Source organism: Vanellus vanellus (assembly GCF_965231255.1).
Source record: "Vanellus vanellus genome assembly, chromosome: 3".
In the NCBI taxonomy this organism is placed as follows: domain Eukaryota; kingdom Metazoa; phylum Chordata; class Aves; order Charadriiformes; family Charadriidae; genus Vanellus; species Vanellus vanellus.
Genome location: NC_138907.1, coordinates 94596788 through 94616988, shown reverse-complemented (window position 1 = coordinate 94616988; position 20201 = coordinate 94596788). Strand labels below are relative to the sequence as shown.

At 39.7% G+C, this 20201-nt stretch overlaps 1 protein-coding gene across 1 annotated transcript in view; it reads left to right on the top strand.

Annotated features, from left to right (window-relative positions):
• Positions 1 to 20201, top strand: part of CD109 (CD109 molecule) — a gene marked incomplete at its 5' end in the record, with an annotated part of 79930 nt that overhangs the window by 36804 nt on the left and 22925 nt on the right. The window contains 13 exons of the mRNA XM_082480744.1: positions 297 to 398; positions 493 to 555; positions 2003 to 2179; positions 5161 to 5313; positions 6075 to 6149; positions 6589 to 6649; positions 7189 to 7324; positions 8081 to 8198; positions 10952 to 11065; positions 11279 to 11497; positions 13033 to 13177; positions 14201 to 14377; positions 18483 to 18564. Coding sequence (XP_082336870.1) covers positions 297 to 398; positions 493 to 555; positions 2003 to 2179; positions 5161 to 5313; positions 6075 to 6149; positions 6589 to 6649; positions 7189 to 7324; positions 8081 to 8198; positions 10952 to 11065; positions 11279 to 11497; positions 13033 to 13177; positions 14201 to 14377; positions 18483 to 18564 — 1622 coding nt within the window. The remainder of the gene's footprint in view (positions 1 to 296; positions 399 to 492; positions 556 to 2002; positions 2180 to 5160; positions 5314 to 6074; positions 6150 to 6588; positions 6650 to 7188; positions 7325 to 8080; positions 8199 to 10951; positions 11066 to 11278; positions 11498 to 13032; positions 13178 to 14200; positions 14378 to 18482; positions 18565 to 20201) is intronic.

Here is a 20201-nt window from a genome sequence, read left to right as displayed (position 1 = left end):
GAGCAATGGTATGCTGTTCCTGCCATCTGCAACAGCTGATATGTCACCTACTGTTATTTTCCTTGCTTCATATTTATGTTAGAGCTGGAAAGAAAGTGATGGATACTGTCTAAATGCAATCTAAATAATTGCACCGAGATAGCAAGGGAAAAAAGAAAACAGATACCCAAAGCAAACAGTAACGTCACCCGTTACTGCCGTTAAGGCTACCGTGCTCCTGTAAACAGTAACATGTATGTGCATATCACACAGATTTTGCTGTTTTGTTAAGAGCTTTGGTTTACATTGTCTTGCAGGCAGAATTCCTCAGCAGCAGGACCGACATAGGTGTTTATGATGTGTTCAGCTCCCCCAGCCAGACTTATCTCCAGGTTAAAACAAAGAGCCAGGATATAAAGGTACAGTCTGAGACAAATTTTGCCAAGGTAAGAACAGTTCAAGTTACTTATCATGTTTCCATGCTCACCTGTATCAATCATATTTTTTTTCCAGGCTGGGAAGCCTTTTGAGCTGAGTATTGCAAGCAACAAGCCAGTGAAAGAGTTCCACTATCTGGTGAGTTACTGGTTTTACATATGGGGACAGTCCAAGATGGCTTTTGCCTACCTGAGAAATACTCCAGTGAGTGGAATGTGTAGAAAGATTCAGCATTTTTTATTGTGCTTTGTGGAAGAGGTGGCCCAAACACTTCCTTTCCACTAGGACGGTCCTTTTCAAAGACCTCCGTTTTGCTACTTAGCAGAAACGCCTCTGGCACTGTAAGGAGGTGCTCTCTGGGAGAAGAGCATCTCTTATTTGGGTGTTGGGTTATCTCTGCTTGCGGATGTGTGAGACAAGGTGCAACTGTGAGAGCGATACTGTCTCTGACTGTGCAGAGCACCCAGGAGAAGGGGCAGGGAAAGCCCAGGAGCAGCCCAAGCTGGGACTTGTCAGCAGGTCCTGCAGACGCAGGTGGAACCAGGAAGCTGGTGGAGCCTGGACGTGCGTTCAGGACTGTCAGGGCTGAGCCTGCAGGCACAGAGCGAGGAGACCTGCCTGCTGAGAAAACTGATGGTCCAGTAGGCAGGGTAGCATTGTTAACAAGAGAACATCCTAGGAAGCATTTTCAAAGACATGGGTTGGCTGATGGCTTGTTTAATGGCTCAGCTGCTGTACTGTATCTTACAGCATCTGGGTTGAAGGGTTTATTATACATACTGTCATCAGTCTCCCATCCTGTCCATGCATGTCTTATGCACAGTCTACACCATAATGATTATGACAACTGCAATTCTTTTCCTTTTAGAGTCTTTAATAGTAAACTGGATGAGGAAAACCCACATGGGGAATGTGGGAATTCATGCGTATTATCTAAAATAGAAGCACCCTCTAGAGGATTTAAAAAAAAATCAGGTACACGCAGTCAAAGGCAGGGAACTGCCCTTCATGGCTCTGTCTTTATTAGTAAGTGGTATGGTCCAATAGGAAAAGATTTCAAGTGAAAAAGTTGATGCTGTGGGGCTGAACTCCAGGTATTTTGAAGTAGCTTCAGATCTCATCTGATCTAGTGGAATGAATGCCTGTTCTTAGCTGGAACACATTAGTGGGCCTCGGTTCACATTCTCCACGGTGCAAACGAAAGTGTGGTAAGTAGGGATGTTTGGGAGATTTGCTTTTAAAACTGTATTCCTGATCCAAACTTAAATGCTATTATAGATGACCCATGTGACCGAGATGTATTACTGTTGCATTTTTATGTTCTTGTTGTGCTGTGCACTCATCATTGTAGTTCTTGTCCATAGTGGTACAGGAATTCAAACATGAAAAACATCTATTTATAATGTTTAAATATTACATTTTTCCCTTTTTCTATACCCAGTCTCATAGAATGGGTCAACCACATAGTAAAATAAAAAATCACAGCGATGTGTCTCTTCTTTTAATGGCTATTTGAAGAAGGAATCATAGAGCTTATGACATATTGAGATACCACTAGACTGAGTGCTTAATTTTTCCCTTTCAGGTGTTATCTAAGGAACAAATTATGGCTTTTGGCACAAAGGCTGCAAAAACATTCACTTTAACAGCAGAAAACTCCTGGGCTCCTTTGGCATGTATACTTGTGTTCTACGTTGATGAACTTGGAGTGGTTGTAAATGATGCTCTCACTATCCCTATTCAACCTGTTTTGGATGACAAGGTAAGTATATTGAACTCAAGTCTGAGACCATGTTTTTGTCTATTTGTTGCGTGGTGTACAGTGTTTTAGATCATAGGATTGTACATGTAAAACCTTCCTCATTGAGGATCTAATCTGAGGTTTGTGTAAGTCCTTGGAAACGCTTGATAATACCAGTACAGTTAGGGTGTAGCTATAAATGTAGGGCTACTTTATATCTGAAAGAAATTTCTACTAGCGCTATGTCTTTCACATAAATAGGCACACAGCATCTCCTCATGTTTTTAATAGCCAAAGATTGCTCTGGCCAATATAGTGGAAAGATACTCATTAATGCTCTAAGTGTGGAACTGTAAATGTTGACGAAGACCTTCTTCTACCCAGTCAGTGGTCACATTGTAGGTAGTGTGACCACAGGGAGCCCAGCATACAGCAGTGGTCTGAGGAGACTTTGCAGAAGGTCCTTCCTTCCATAAGCCAGGAGTGCTCATATCTTTCCTGGTCAAAGCACAGGTGCAAGTTTTTTTGGCTGTGTCATCAGTTAATGTGACCAGTGTTTCATGTGACTGTGCATACTTTAACTCAAAAAAGCTTGAAGTATGGGAAAAGTGCTATTGCAGCAATGAATTGATTTTTCCAGCTTGCTTACAAGAATGAGATTTGGTCCTTCGTGCAAATAAAAGACTCACTGTGACTTTTTACAGGTGAGACCACCCAAGGGCTCATGGTGGGTACAAATTTTTCCTCCTCTATGGAAACTTTAATACTTATAACCATATGTCAGCAGGGATGCTATTTGTCTTACTCCTGTGAGCAACATTTCTCCATTCACTTCATGATTCATCCAAACTCAGTATATAAGTTATCACAGGACAAGGAAGTGGAGAGGCAGGATGGTGAGGGAGCAGCAAGGGAGCTGCAGGCCACATTTGTTGATTATGGTTATTATGTACCAATGTCTGAAGACTTTACGTGAACAGAAAAAGAATAAGATAATTTAATTAAAACTTGGGATTTTTAGGGTAGAGATAGGAAGATGTTTCTAACAAGGAAGGCATAACAGTTTGGTTCAGCCTTCTGGAAACAAAAAGAAATCTTTCCACCGATTGCAGTGTTCACCAATAAGACTACAGGATATTCTGTAGCAATGAGGTAAGGCCCGATCTTAAAAATACCAGTTTAATTAAATGTAGTTTATGGATGAAAAACATGATCCTAGTATATATACAGAGAGGCTGAAAACTGAGGTGGTAGATTATAAGAATTTAGTATTAGCATTACTGTATATGCTGTAAAGACTGGATAGTAAAAAAATCTACGATAAGGAAAGAAAGGATCTCAAAGGGGGCAAAATTTGAATCTGTTTCAATTTCCCCATTTGAACGCTAGCCGCTGAAATTAATTCAATACTGTGGAAAGCTACTTTGTCTGTAATTTATTCCCTTGATTAGTATTTCATTTCTGTAAATGAGTTGGTAAAATTGAATATACAGAGCTGCAGTGCCACAGTGTCCTTACCCAGACACCATTTTTCTGTGTAGATCAGTCTGATGCCATTTTACAGTGAAGCACATGGTGCTAATCCTATTTATGTTGGCAACATTAGTGTATTTGCTGTTGCTCTGTGATTTTCATACTGAATGTACGTGGAAGATACCACTACACAGATTTATCAGAGGAAGGGTATGATGGGGCTGTAGATTCAGACATCTAAATACATTTATTTACATGTAGGGTCAGGATTCAGTTGCTTAAGCACAGACATCTCGTGTCTTTCAAGAGGCCACAGGGTATTCAAGATGACATCATGGCACGAGTGGATATTTCGCAGGTCCTATGGGAGACCTAACCCTGTCTGGAATGGGAATTGAGGGTCAGGCAGCATGCTGTGGGACATCTCAAGTGGTTCCAGGTGCCTTCGGGTCACCGGGCATCATCTCTGTATGTGAGTTACGTGTCTAGACTCAGTTTACGGAGAATCAGTTGTCCAGAAAGACTGTGGTTTTAAGTTATTCTTCCTGGACTCTGATGCCTGCTCCAGAAGGGTAAGTTACGTGTCCCGTCTGTCAGCACCACCGGACATGTCTTGGATACCTTTGAATGTCTCAAGTGGCACTAAGTGCGAGTGTTTATGTAACTGAATCCCACCTGCAGCCAGTACAGTCAGTGGAGCCTGGAGGACTGTTTTCTTCACCACCACTTGGTTTTGTGCTTCATGGTGAGCCAAACTGCTATCTAGTCTCCACTGCTTCTTTTGACTCTGTGTATGATGAGAGTTTAAACACTCAACTGAAACGTGGAAAGCTAAATGTAGGTAACTTAAGTGTGGAGATGAATTCTACCTCTAAGCTTTAAAGTAATGGTGTTTTGATGAAGGAAAAGAGTAAAGTTTTTCATTTTAAATGGACATTCTGCATTGTCATCTGATGCAGTAGGGATGGGACACATTAGAAATACCTTAGAGTATTCCTTCCTCTCTTCAGCACCTTGGTGGAAGGCATACTGATGCTGTATTAGCCCTTTTATTTCCTTTTTTCTTACCCAGGCATCTATGACATGCATGCCTTTTCTTGTACTGACCTCACTGTGGAAGACTTAGGTGTAATCTTTAAAGGCTGAAGTTTTTTCCAGAATAATCTTGCCCTGAATAAGTTACATGACGCATTGTGCATTGATAAACAGGGAATGTGTTTCTTTTACTGCCCTCAGCTGTAGAAACTGGTGCATCCTTGTGGCTCAAGAGATTGCTACTTGTATACTGAGATCTGTTTGAAATGGCAATGGATCCTGATGCCAACTTCCCACCAGTCCAAGGAACTGATCAGCTAGGAGAGCAAGACAGCAAAATGAATGCCATAGTATTTTCCCAAAGGTCCTAGGAAATGCGAATGCAGGGTCTTAATTATAGCCAGTTAAGCTAAGGAAATGCTTCCTCGGAGTTGTTAGCGGCTGTAAATATCCCTGTATAATTTAAACCAGTGATGTGTTTTACTTTTTTCTAGATTAAAATCTCTTGGAGCAAAGATAAGGTCAAGCCATCTGAGAAGGTCTCCCTTAAAATCAGCACAACAGAACCAGGATCAGTAATTGGACTTGCAGTTGTTGATAAAAGTACAAAGCTTCTAGGAGAAAGTAGTGATATAACAGAAGATTCTGTAAGTGGATGGGAAGAAGGGTTTTTTCATTATGGTGTGTATAAAAGATGTGTGTTTGTGGAAATGTTACAGTTTATATGCTGAATAAGTAATGGGCTTTGGGCAGGATTTTTAGTCCTTAATTATGCAAATATTTTTTACTTCTGCAAGTAGTTTGTCAACATGAGCGGAAAAGACTGTAAGGCTTACAAAATAATAGGCCTAGCATTTCTAATTCAAATTAATACTTTATTCTTCTTCCATTTGATAAACTGCTCAGTTAACACTTGGCAGCTTCTTTTTTCAGGAAAGACCAAAAAGTTGGAAAAACTCCCTAATGATTTGTGCTTGGTGCTATTTAAAATTGGTAACATAAAATAAAGAAATAATTTTATGTTTTGAAGAACGGAATAAATTAATCATCTTTTTTAATTCCCTTTACTTGCAGAAGCTCTAGTGAATCAACAATTTGAAAGAGCTGACAATATACATCATTCCTAAAGCGCTCACATGACATAGCCCAAGTGCCATAGAATATCAGTGGGCTGTAGGTTCTTATTTTAGGCTTGTATAGTCTTTGTCACTCTTCCATTAATCATGAAAACATTGCAGCCTAATCCCCTTCATCCTGTCACGCATTCTTTTCTTTTCTGTTTGACATGAGAGCTAAGCAAGCTGCTGCTTGAGGTACAGCTCTATGAATTGGCATCTACAACAGTGAAAGTTCTGAAAAATGTGAGTTTGCATTCACTGTCTGGATGATTTTCTTTTTCTTGTCTTAGGTCTTCCATGAGCTCAATTTATACAGCACAGTGCAGTATTTCCCTCTGGTCAGAGGTTCTTTTGGTGTCTTTCAGGTATTTTTTTTTTTTTAATTCTAAGATGGTGGTTTTTTACTGCTTAGTGCTCTGCACATCACTTGCTGGAGAAAAATGCCCTTTTAAAAGTTTGAGACTGTAGACAGTGTGCTGTGTTCATTCCTGATATAGGTTTTGAATCGTGAAATCTATCAATATGCAAATAGTCTGAATGCAAAGAAATATGTATATATTTCCATAAATATGGATTGCTTTATGCTTGATATTGTCTTCCCTTTGAAAAGTTTCCAGTCATTAAGGCAATATTCAGATTCAGATGATCTCAGTTTTGTTGCTTCCCGTATATTACTTGCTTTAGTTCTATAATTGCTTTATTATGATGACTTTATTTTCTTTAGAAGAAAGAAAAAGAAAATAGATAAGCACTGTTATGTCCTGAATGTCCTGTATTGAGATATACTGTATAAATTTTATCCAGAAATGCAGCCTTTGGGTATCAACTGATGCAGTTCTTGAGGAGGATAAGGAACATTTTCTTTGTAAGTAATAAAAATAAATGCAGCCAAATATAATTTACTGAGTTGGGAAGGATTTCCATGGGTTAGAGTCCCTATTATGTTTTCTTACTGTAGTGCATCCAGGCTGCATCCAGCCTTGCAAACCATCACCATTTCCAAGGTTCAAGACATACAAAATTCATATGACTAGTATTTTAAAAACTTCCTTTTTGCTGCAGTCCTGAGCAACACTACCTGTTAAAGCCTGAGGGTGAACGGAGTTTTTATTTGCAGTTTTGGTTGATGTATGTGGCAATAGTTTGTCACGTGTAGCCCTATTACACTGGTTGCATGAGCGCTCCAGAAAGGCCATGTAGAAATTTAAGTTTGTGTAAAACCTTTTTTATTCTTAAAAAAAAAACAAGTAAGAAAAAAAAAAAGTCCCTAATGTCAAATGTCACAGAGTAGTGTTACCATATGTAACAAAGCTATAGATTATGCTCCAAACACTGTATTAATTTGATTTTTCTTAAACCTAGATATTTGTAGGTAGGACAATATTTTTTTTTTTTTTTTTGTAGATGGTGGAATGATACCCATAGAGGATGGTTTCGGTGACGATATGCCAGTATCTAAAAATGGACCTCCTGATTTCAGCAATCTCTATGTGAGGACTCATTTTCCAGAGACTTGGCTTTGGATCGACACTAAAACTAGGTATAAGATCAGAAGCAAATGGAAACTAATTTACACCTGCTGTTGTTATTTTGTGGTCTTTAGTAGCGTTCTGCACTGGTACTTAAAGCGCCTTAAAAATGAAGTGTTCTTTATATTCTACTACCACCTAGAGGCCACAAGTGAGATTGGAGACTCACCAAATGAGGCGTTTGTTCAACTGCACAAAATAGGAAAGTGCCCGACTGAAGGCCTCGTAGCTTCAGTAGAAACTAGATAAAAATCCTGACGACAAAAGAAACTCTCTTCCTTTTAGATGGGGAGATAACAGATAGGAAGACCCATTTTTTTTCTCTACAGTAGATGAGAAGATGGTGATTAGGCCAGAAAGGGAAATCTGTTCCTGTCTGCACCTATTTCAAGGAGCGGTTCAAACTGTCAAATGATGGTGAAATCTGACGTGTGTCATGAAGCACAAATGTTACATTCTTTCACAGCTGAGAGGTTTGGGAAGCAACCATCATCTGGGATTGTTTTAAAGGATCTGTGAAAGTCAGTGACATGTAATGTGATTCAATGTAGTTACCTTCAATTCACGTAATTTAAGATAATATAAATTTTTTTTAATCATTTTGATTTCATCACAAATATTTCTAAATGATTAGGAAAAGAAAAACAGATAATCAGCAGCTTTTCTTGCCAAGAGTTTGGACTTAATTTTGGATGCATTTTGAACATTCGTCTCCACTTACTGATGTCTGTAAATGGATGCTTTTGAAAGTCTGCTCTCCCCTTCAGGTCTGACACAGACACCACAATGGAAGTCATTGTACCTGATACCATCACATCCTGGGTAGCCAGTGCTTTTGTGATGTCTGAAAACAGTGGGCTTGGAGTGACGACTGCTCCAGTGGAGGTACCATGGCACTAGACAGTTCTTTAAATGCTGGTAACACTGTAGGTTATAACCGGAAGCTGTATTTTAGCTCTAACAGCAATCATCTCTTTATACCAATACAGTGATGGAGAGGCCACGTGTATTCAAACTGTAAAGAAAACATCATCACTGAAGTTATATGTGATACTGTATCTGCCTCCCCGTCCTGCTCATAGAAATATCTCAGAGGTTACACAGATACTTGGGTGCCTATTTTTGTTGGAGCAGTTTCGGGATTTGCCCACTTCAGAATTTTTGTGTATAGAAGGGGGGAATGACTGCCTGTGGACAGTGTATTTCCATGTTTTCTTGTCTCTGCCAATAGGACTTTCCATGAGTTGATAGTGCATGCTGGGAGGTTTGCATAGAGTAGCTGGGAAAGGTGGCTGGGATGTGAGAGGCGCATTGTCTGCTGGAAAGATCATGACACTGCACTGCTCCTCTACCACTTAACCCCAGGACAGAGGATGGGAGAATTGCTTAAAGACTAAATTCTGGCCTTCTTTCCCTGTCAAAACCAGTCTTGGACTAAACATAGGTGCAACTTTTTGGGTGATTTAGCTTGAGGAGCAGAGTGGACACTGAGAGCCAGTGGTGGGATGAGATGCTTCTTGCTACCAAGTTCCCATCTCCTGAGGCTCTTTTTGTGCTTCCAAGTGTTTGAGGAGTTTAGCAATTTAAGTTAAATTCAGCACTCCTCAGGTGGGATCTCAAACCTGAGATTCCCAAAGTACAAGTGCAGTTGTCCTAGGCTCACTCTGTATTCATGGAAACAGTTACTCAGAGACAGTTATTTAGCCTGTTTAAAATAGGAATTACTTTTTGAAGTCTCATTTAGCTAGTATTTTATATACGTTGAATAATTCTGTGAAGGTAGTTATCTCCTCCTATTCATTATGTAAAGATCCTAGAGAAACTGCATTCCTAGCTGAGACAACTCCACTTAAGTCCCTAAAGTTATAAAGATTGAAACTGTGCAGTACTGGGTCGTAGATTTCCAACTTGATGCTGGGACTAGTGCAAGCATAGCTTGGAGACAACCATTTACCCATAGAAGTTCCCATGCCCCCCAGTTCCTGGGGAGGGGGGCAACTTTTGGACTCCAGACTGAGATCTATGTCCAGATTTCATAGTTGGCTACTACACCACACACAGAACATGTGCTTTGAACATCCTGATCGTAACTCCACCACAGAATTTGGAGCCCGATCTGGATTTTGCGGCTAAGGCTCCTTTGAGACTGGAATCATGATTCTCGATTCTTTCACTCAGCTTGGCAGAGATGAGACAGAAAGAGGAATAGTTTACTGATTCAAACTGTATGAAAATATATACTTGGCCTGTCATCCTCAAATTTGAGAAGGCTGTGAGTAGAACAGATGTTGAGATTATTATTTAATTATAATCACCCACATGCACTGTTTTCAGTACTTCACCCTCGTTGGGATGTTTAGATTGCGCGTAGAGTTCCATATGGCTGAAACATGTTAATCAGTACTGTACAGAGAGGCAAATAAAAGAAATGCATGAAAACCGTGATGGGGAAATAAATAAGTGACATCTGTGCGCTTAGTGTAAGTAATAATACTGCTTGCGTCTTGGTTTTCTTTGACTTCTACTACACAGAGTGTTGATAATTTTACCCTACCCTATCAGATTTTACTGTAATATATGGGAATATTCCTAAGTGTAAAACGTTAGGATTGCAAAGTTTTAGAGGAAAGCAAAACAAAAAAGACGAAGAAAATAGGTACGTGGAGACAAACCTTGACTAAGAACTAACCAAAAATTCTCCATCAGAACTTCTCTAATGTCAATATCTAAAGAAATTTTTGACACTGAAAGCTTTAGCAAACAACTTTCAAAGTTTTACAAAGAAAACATTGGAATGTTTGCTAGCTAGAGAGAAATCTGAGGGGGGTTTGGATCTGAAACTCAAAACACTTGGAAGAATTTTTTTAATGAAAACCAAATTAAAACCATTTTTAGCTGACATTTCAATAATAAAGGACATCATGCTTCAGCCATTCTTATTGTACAGATGTTCATAAGCAGTGAAATTTTGATCCCATTCAGCTTGATGAGAGCTTACCACTGATTTCTTAGAGCCAAGACTTCATCCAAAAACCTCTGTTCGCAGATAAAAGTAACTGCTTGCTGGTATATTTCTACAGTTTTTCTTTTAATTAAGAAAAGATGTATTTTTGGAAATATAACTAAAGAACTTAGGCCGAGATTAATCTTACAAAATAATACATCGTTCTGAAGTGTTGGTGAGTTACAGCATTTGGAAAAGTTAGTTATTGTGTATTCCAGTATGCATTTCTGTATTGACATGGAGATAGGGCAACTGACAGATTCTTAGTCATCCTTTACTTGTGTACTCAAAATAGTTCACAGTTGCCTTAACGGGATCTCAGGACAGATCACAGCTTCCAAACTTGCCGAATGATAGACTCTTAGTCCCACTTCAGGTGCCTCTGTTGAAACTTGCCCTGTCAAAGCTGTCAGCAGCTCGGCTGACTGGCACCGCTGAATTCCCACAAAGGTGCTAACGACCAGAAGCATCTTTGGCTTCTGCTTCAGCCCTGCAGTAATACATTTTGTTAACTGTAGGGTACAAGTAAGCATCCTCTGTCATCCAAATTTAAAAGTGATCAGAAGGCAAGTTGTATAGTCATTTTATTGCTAGTATCTGATTAAAGGGGTTCACTGCTCATTTTGTTTTGCAGCTGGAAGCTTTTCAACCTTTCTTCATTTTCCTGAACCTTCCATACTCTGTCATCAGAGGAGAGCAGTTCATTTTGGAAGTGAACATCTTTAATTATTTGAAAGAAGAAGTTGAGGTAAAATAACAGTCTCTTTGTACTTGAATGTTACTAGACACTGCAGAGTTTTCATCACTGATGGAGACCACATCTTTCTCTTGTGAGAACTTTAATATTTTCTTCAGTGGGCAGACCATAAAGCTATTTCTCTAAACACAAAAACGGTGGCAGCTTTTGAAAGCAATTTTTCCAAATTAACACTTTGTATTGCAAATATTACTGTATTTACAGGTTACTGTGATCCTGGATATGAATGACGCTTTTGAAATTATTCTCACATCCAATGAAATAAATGCTACAGGAAATCAACAGTCTATATCTGTACCAAGTGAAGATGGGAAAACTGTTCAATTCCCAATCAAGCCGAGACAGCTGGGAGAAATTCCCATCAAAGTGACAGCAATATCATCTGCTGCTTCTGATGCTGTCATTCAGAAAGTTTTAGTAAAGGTAAACAGTCTGCAGCTTTGCTTGTTCCTGAAATAAATTGTTGGCTAAAACAGAGAACAGAGTGCAACAAAAAGGCAAACCAATTTACTTGTCTGCCTCTTGCTCTGTAAAGTTGGTGCTGGGTTAGGTAGCTTTAAGTAGAAGAAACTTCTTTGAAAATAATTTTGCCTTTTAAATGCTTTGTATCCCCTTCCAGGAATGAACACATAGATCTGTTGTACAACAGACCATATTTCAAATGCTTCTGAAAGCAAAGTGAACCCTATTTGTGCATCAGCAAACCCCTGGTGCTACGGATAGCTTAATAATCTGGAGAGTGGACCAAATGGATAAGTTCAATCAGTTTTGCCTGGCTTTATTTCAAAGCTTATTTTATAAGAACATTTCTGTATTTTGCTGGTGGTGGTAATTTAGCCCCCAGACTTGCTGATAAACTGGAAACTGATAAGAGTTGCCTAACTGGACATCTAAGTCTGATTCGTGTTAGGCTCCCTTTCAGTGCAAGATGGTAGACGCTTGTACATCTCGTCTGAAATAAATGCTTAAGATCATAGAAATAGAGAGTGGTTGAGGCTGGAAGGGTGTCGTCCAACCTTCCTGCTCACAACAGGATCAACTACAGCAGGATGCTCAGAACCATGTACAGTTAGGTTTTTACTGTCCCCAAGGACAGGGACTTCACAGCCTCTCTGGGCAGCTTATTCCAGTGCTGGAACACTCTCACAGTTAAAAAAGTTTTTTTTTTAAGTTCAAAAGGAAATCCCTTTATTTCAATTTGTCTTTTGCCTTCTATTCTGCTACTGGGCACCGCTGAGAAGAGCCTAGCTCCATCTTCTTTACATCCTCCTGTCAGGTATTTATACACATTGATGAGATCCCCCTGAGCTTTCTCTTCTCCAGGCTGAACAGTCCCATCTCTCTCAGCTTCTCCTCAGTCCACTATTCTGCAGGGTTGTGAGCTGTTTTCAAGTGGAGCCACTTACTGCCCTTTCTGTTGAAGTTCAGTTGTGGTGCAGAAGAGAATAAAAGCTTGTTGGACTAAGGTCTAGGCTGAGGAAAGAAACTCATTTATTTGCTCTGCTTCAAGGACAATTTTCCTCCAGAGATGTTGCAAGCATGAGGAAAGGAAACCCTTATGGTCACGTACCTAACTTCAGTTTAAGTCCTGCTTGTATGACAGGCTGTAGGATTGCAAATATCATAAAAGGTGTCACCTCTGGCTGTGGCATGTGCTTGGCCGTGGAGCTCTGTGCTTGGCATGGAGCTCACTGGAATCAGAGATGCTGTCATTGACTTTGTGCATGTATTTTTGTAATTAATACATGGTCTCAAGAAGAAAGTAGTAGATGTAGGACTTTAAGAAAAACATTTCTGTGTCAATTTGGATGCTCTGATAACTCAGTTTCTTGATGTATTAACAAGCAGCACAAAATACCTGAGGTGTTTTAGATCCCTCCGTACAGTAAGCACACAACCCCTGTCCTAAAAGCAACACACTGATGAAGATTACAATAATACCGTCTTTATTTGAATAGGCTGAAGGGTTGGAACAGACATATTCTCAGACAGTCCTTTTGGATTTAACTGGGAGTAAACCAGAACCAGTGTCAAAAACTTTGGATTTCACTTTTCCGCCTGATGTTGTAAGTGGCAGTGAGAGAGTGCAGGTCACTGCTGTTGGTAAGGACTATTTTATTTTGTTTCTGTCTTTATTATACGCTGGTCAGCTGTATTGTCTTTTTTTTTTTTTTTTTCCTTTTTTAATCGTTTCCTGCCTGCTGGGCTTTTGTTGAACTCAGTATCTAAGATATATGTATGTGTCCATAATCCAGCTGCTGGCATCTTGCGCACTGCAAGCATAGGTGGTTTTTATAGAGCAGAGTAGTTGCCAGTAGTAACCAGAAGTAGCAGACTTTCAAATAGGGCAGGAAGGCTGGTGCGTAATAACCTGAACTACCCTAGCAGGATTTGCCACAGCTTTTCTCAGAATCTCTTCTGAAGCACCCGTACCAGATTTTGCCCAGTATGGCTGTGGCTTTATAGATTTTTAGGGAACTGCATTAATTTTTATTCAATTGCTATATTAATAGGTTGACTCATTAATTCAAAATAATTTATCGTCGTGCATTGGACTAAGCGTAGGAAGACTTTATGGATGGAGTGTGTTATTGCTTTTGTTTATTTAATTTATGATATTATGGTATTGACTATCCTTTTTTAAACAGTGAGTTGGATTTTAGTAAAGAAGGTTCTGTGTAGTTAGCTAGTGTCCTGTTTTAATTCTTCTTGTCTGCAGAATAAAACCTAAAACTCTACTGATTGTTGTTCCTTGTGGTACCTAGGCTTTGATAACTCTGGGTGAGAGAAGAAATACAGGAAGTTTCAAATATGTACCATTACTGAAATGTTTTAATGTTTTCCTGGATGAAATATCTTTTTTTTTTTTTTTTTTTAATGGTGACTGTTTGAAATTACTCTGTACCTGGAAACATCTGTGGGGAGATGGGTCAGTGGACACAAAGCTTATAAGAAGATGAAGAATGCATGTTTAATGCAGTTTTCTGCCCGATTAGTGCTGTTCAGTACAAATGTTCCCAATGTATCGTATTTTCGCCAAGTTGAGATGATACCACCCTTTATGTGTTAGATATGCATTTATTTGCAATAGGCTTTAATTTATTTTCATTAAATTTTGTCTTTCAGGTGATTTACTTGGACCTTCTATCAATGGTTTGTCATCGTTGATTAAGATGCCTTATGGCTGTGGTGAACAGAATATGATAAATTTTGCTCCAAATGTTTATGTTTTGCAATACCTGACTAAAACCAGGCAGCTGAGAGAGGATATTAAATCAAAAGCTGTATCATTTATGAGAAAAGGTCTGTATGCTTAAAAGAAAGATGTTAAGATTTTTAAAAACCCTTACTATAAAAGATATCTGTGACCGTGCATTTGGTTTTTGACGTACTGCCCTGTTGGTGTCATGAGAACTGGAAGAAAAGCCCATCTTCCTCTTTTTTTCCGCCCCTCTTTCTTCTTAGAGAATTAAAGAGCAAATGATTTTGTTTACAAGGGCAAGTTTGCTTAGAAACAAAATGCAGTTAATTTTCACAGGAAAACTGTGGTTTAGAAGGTAATTTATATGGTTTTCCTTGGTGGTTGTTATCTCTCCTTTGATAAAACTGTGCGTGAGCAAACACTTCTGACCTCTGCTTGAGGCACAGAGGTTGAAAATTAGTCAGTGGACAGTGTGAGCCATGTTCATCCCACATATGTGTCTGTCTTCAGTGACACCATCCCCATCCGGCCGTGTCCTTGTAGAGCTCAAGGAATGGCGTTTGCTGTGGTGGCTGGCTTTCACCCACCCAAGTTTTAGAGTTGGCCAGAAGAGAAGTCTGTGCTGGAAATTAAAAGCTGGAAAATTTTAGTTGGAAATTGTTGTATATTTTAATCGGGAAATCCTCCAGGGCATCACAAAGTGCGGAGAACATAGTTGCACTGTGCTTCTCTGTGCCTTTTGGATCAGTGTCTAACTGCGATCTACCTCACTTCGCCACATGTCAGTCTGCATGCTGAGAGCCTGGTTCAGGGAGAGGAATGAGACCGTCCTCATATGAGCTACACCCCTACTAAGGCACCATGATGATATTTTCAAATTTCCTTTACTTTCTATAAGTCTTTATTTTTTTCTTTTTTGTGTGTGTTTGATTTTTTTTAAAGTTGTTGACATTTCCCTTGGAAAAAACACAGCTCAAAATAAATTTTCCTTTCATCAAGATCCCAATTTTCTTTCAAAAGCAGTTAAATAATTTTTTTAAACCCTTCCTACTACATGGTTTAGTTGAAAAGCAAGGGAGGAGGAAGAGAGGTGTTATATAAACACCTGCTCTGAAGTTTGTAAGCAATCTACCACTCTTTGAAGCCTGGCTTGTGCTACCATATTTTCTGAAGTTTTCCAATAACAGGTTTATTAAAGTTATTTAAAAGCAAGTGAAAATGATGCCACTGTATACAAAGCATTGTGTTACTTAACTTGTTCATTGGGTTCTGAATGTAGATATATGTTTTTAACACTGTAGTAGCCAAAATAGTAGGTATGCTGAAATATTTGTAACTTTAAGATAGAAAAGAACCACAATCTAAAAACCATTTTTTTTTTTTTTGCTTTATTTTAACAATTGATTTCAGTTATTGCACTGGGCTCTTTTTTAAATGTAGTCCTAAAGTTGAAATGTATCTTTAGTTTGAGATGTAACTTTTATAAACTCAGTTTTTGAAAGGATTGACATGAAGTTTAATTTTAAACAGACTTTATGTCACATGTCAGAATTCACTAAATTTTTGAAAAAGTGACCTCATAATCTGAAGTAAATATAATTAATTTTAAGGCTAAATGCTTGTGAGAAGAAGGGATCATATAGCTAGTAGAGACTGCTATATGATATTTCTTTTAGCAGTTTTTATTTACCTAGAACAAAGGCAAAGCAAAAGAAAAGTTGCCTTAAAAAAAAAAAAAAATCCTTCAGTTGTGGGAATGACAGATCCCATCTTGAACTCACTTCTTCAGAAATAAGAAAACATCCTGGTTGGTCTGAAAACTTTGGTGCTGGGCCCAAAGCAAGCGACGAGTTTGAGCAGTTTTTCCAAGCTCTTTGAAACGTGAGACCCTTTAGTCTTTCACATATTTCTGAAGTCCTTTCCATCCTGATGCACTCCTCTTTCAGCCTCACTCAGCCTACATCCCTTGGGTTCCAGCCAGTCCTCTGGGAGTACTAGTGTACATCTTCATAATAGGATCCTTCTTTTCCTCGTCTTTCCACTTGTATGTGTTGACGTTTGAAGTATCGTTTTTCATGTCTGATTGAGTGTCCGTTGGAACGAACACGGTGCTTCACAGCCCCCGAGTCTCCTGTTCCAGCATTTCTGCAGCCTTCCCCGTGTGAGATACACCCGTGTTTGGAGAATTTCGCGTGACTGCAGTGGGGTTGGCATTGAGAAGAAAGCAAGCAGACCGTAGGAAATAGCTGAGTGATCACTCCGTCCTCCCTCTGGTTCTGCTCGTCTTTCTGATCCCTCCCAAACTTGACAAATTCTGAGATAAATTTATCCCTGTGTAAGGGCTGCTCAGCAGTCCTTGTTAAGCAGGCGGCTGGGCTTAGTTTTGTGCTTTTATGCAACCAGCGGGGTGGTGATTATAATACTTATTGCTGTATATTGCCTGTGAAGCAGAAGCCCTCAGTTTTCAGGCCCTGCAGTCAAATACTTTTGAAAAGGAAGCAATCTATTTGTATATATGCGTATAATAGTGTTCCTCATAGCATATTATTTGGAAGCTTAAACTTGGGCAATGACTTTTGCTTTCTCTGGTGAGAAATAACACTTATTCCTTCTTTTTTCCTCCCACTCAAGAGTGCTTGACTTCTGAAGATCATTAACTGACATGACAGATACGTCTGTATGGGAAAGATTCACCAGTTTTAATCATGCAATTAACCACTGTTGTGCTGAATGCATAAACCCCCTCTATGTTGAAGTGGAAATTGTAATTTCAAACTCTTCTAAAGAGACAAAAACTAAACCTAATGCTACTGGGATAAGCGTTTATATGGGAAGGTACACTGGTATAAGGTAGCAGTTCAGATTCACATCTTTATATCTCTTTTATTACAGAGAGACCCTGACTAGGGTTTCATCTTATGCTGTGACTTAGATTGAGAGACCAGGCCATTTGTTCCTCAGTATTTTAAACTGTGGTTCACTCACTATGTATCTATATTCAGGATAGAATGTAAGTGAGTAATTAATCCTGTATCAGTGAAAGCAAGGAATGTTTTGCAGTGGAATGGTTGTGGTTGGATGGACCTCATGGAGCGTATTTGTAAATTCATTCATTAGTGTAGGACTTAATGATGGTTGCCTGAGGGTTTTCCTGGTTCAGTGTTGTGTCTATATCTGTCAGGTTTTAGACCAATGAATATACTTTCTTAGTTATAATGGCCAAAATAGTAAAGCCAAAGAAAAGGCAACATGGGGGGAAAGAAGAAAAAATGCCTTGTGAAATGCTGTAAATAGATACGATTATTGTTCTGGATACACAAGTGGCAAGCAAAATGTAAGGGAAGGAAGGCTTTAGATATCAGAAACTACAGTGAGTAGCCTATCATAGGAGGCTCTTCATTTTTAACAGAAATGAATATTGGTTCTGCACTGAAGCCAGCTATTGAGTAAGGGTGCTGCTGGTGGTCATGAGCAACTAGTGGGCCCTTGGGGCCCTTTTATTATAGATGTTCAGCAGTCAGGAGAAAGCTGCACTTGTTCTGGATACTGAAAAATCTTCGGATACCTTTTAAATGGATCCTTCTCAGGATTTCAGGATCTTCAAGTCTTTTGAAGTTTTTCACTCGTTTCAGAACATGCCTCTTCCAGCATGCTTTTGCTGCTAGCTAGTCCTTTTCATTTGGCAAGAGCAAGTTGCTGAAAGCATCTGCTTTTCAACAGCATTTGTAGCTTTGCTGTACCCTTGCCCTTCCAGTTGGAAGATACTTCATTTTTGCTTGCCCTTCCTTCTGCTAGAAAGATTGTTTCTGTAGGTGCACAACTCCAGCTCCCCAAAGCGACGAAACACCGAACTATAGCTGCTACTCTGCTCTGCGCTCGCTGCTGTGCTCCTGGAGCCACCAAGTTACGCGGGAGCGCGTCTCTCTGCAGCGCGCTGTCGTGTTTGGGTGGCAGATGAGCAGGAGCAGGAACTTCTGGTTCTGCTTTTGTAGATGGATCCTTCGTGTTACTGCTGCCCGCTTTCTCGTCACCTTCTGCGCGGTTTTGTGTGTTTCTACATATCTGGGAGATTTTTTATGAAATATGAGCTGAAGTTCTGCCCTTCTCAGCCTTAGAAAGTGCCTCGCTTCACAGCAGCAGAAAGTTTGTGCTGGAACCCGCATGAGAGGAAATTGTTCAATACCTGTCTCTGCTTTTCCACTTCAGGCTACCAGAGAGAGCTGCTTTTCCAGAGGGATGATGGCTCTTTTAGTGCCTTTGGAAATGAAGATCCTTCTGGGAGCACATGGTAAGTATTTCTGCCAGATTCACTGTGGAATTTAAGTATTTTAGATATTTTCCCTGCGACTAAAAATTTTTTGTGAAGCTGGTAAAAATTTCCAGCTGTATTAGCCTTCTGCCTGGTTTTCATTAGGTGTTTAGGCCAACTCTAAGGTCATTCTGCTGGATAACATGCTGTCAAAGCCATTATTAGGGCAAGGCTTTTTAATTTTGCAAAAGGTGAATGATGAATTATTTTAGCCAGGGGAATAGCTTGGTCCGAAAGTTTTTCTGTTGCTTTCCTCAAAGGAATGAAGGATAATAATTAAATGACTTATTCTTGCAGTTGACTGAAAACGTTTAGGGCTATGTGATCATCATTACTTCAAACAGATTTTCAGCTCTCTCCACACCAGAGGCTGAAGACTGACTGAGGCGTTTCATGGTCCATTTCGTGGTCCATTTCATGGACCTGTTGGAGTGAGTCCAGAGCTGAGCCATGAAGATAATCAGGGGGCTGGAGCAACTCTGCTGTGAAGACCAGCTGGGAGAGTTGGAGTTGTTCAGTCTGGAGAAGAGAAGGCTCTGGGGAGACTTTATAGCAGCCTTCCAGTACTTAAAGGGGGCCTACAAGAAAGATGGGGAGGGACTCTTTATCAGGGAGTGCAGTGATAGGATGGGGGTAATGGTTTTAAACTGGAAGAGAGAGGATTTCAATTAGATATTAGAAAGAAATTCTTTACTGTGAGGGTGGTGAGGCACTGAAACAGGTTGCCCAGAGAGGTCGTAGATGTCCCATCTCTGGAGGTGCTCAAGGCCAGGTTGGATGGGGCTTTGGGCAACCTGGTCTAGTGGAAGGTGTCCCTGCCCATGGCAGGGGATTTGGAACTAGGTGATCTTTAAGGTCCCTTCCGACTCTAGCTATTCTATGGTTCTATGATTTCCTAGGGGGTGAACAGAATTACTGGTGGTAAAAATTTGTCCTACTTGCCTCTCTCACACCTCCTTTTTCTGAGACTGTACATACAGCCGAAAATGCCTTTTCAGTGCTGAATTTCATGTTGAGAAACATAGTAAGTATAGTATTGGAAGCTAGATAGATACCAGAGACAAGTTCCGGCACGTTATTCAGCTAACCCATGTTCAGGTAGTTTAAATATACTTATGTATTTCAGTACACACTGCTGACTTTAAATAGAACCATCCAGTTACTGTGCCACTGACTGAGTCGCTCCTTCTGGAGTCAGTGAGCATCTTTCGTTGATATCAGCAGGATTTGCCTTAGACTCAGTATTGATGGATTGGAAAATGAAGATAATTTATCCGTACTTGAAACTCTGTTTTTTAAATAGTGCGGTGGCAGGTTACAGGAGTGCATGTTTGGCAAAGAAGGGAGTCAAAGCAGAACTTGGGATTATTAATAATAAACCAACAAAAGTTGTTCCAATGATATCATTACAGGGACAATCATGATAATTAACATCATATCCATAACTTTGTAAGCTCTGATTTCTGCCACTTCAGGCTAGCAGCAGAAGGCAGGACAGCTACATTTGAATAGATATACATGTGCTGGCACACTTGGAGTCTATGCTCTGTATTTGTTTTTGAAACATAACAGCTGCAAAAGTGGTGATCTTTAGGAACAAGGACATAGCTTAATTT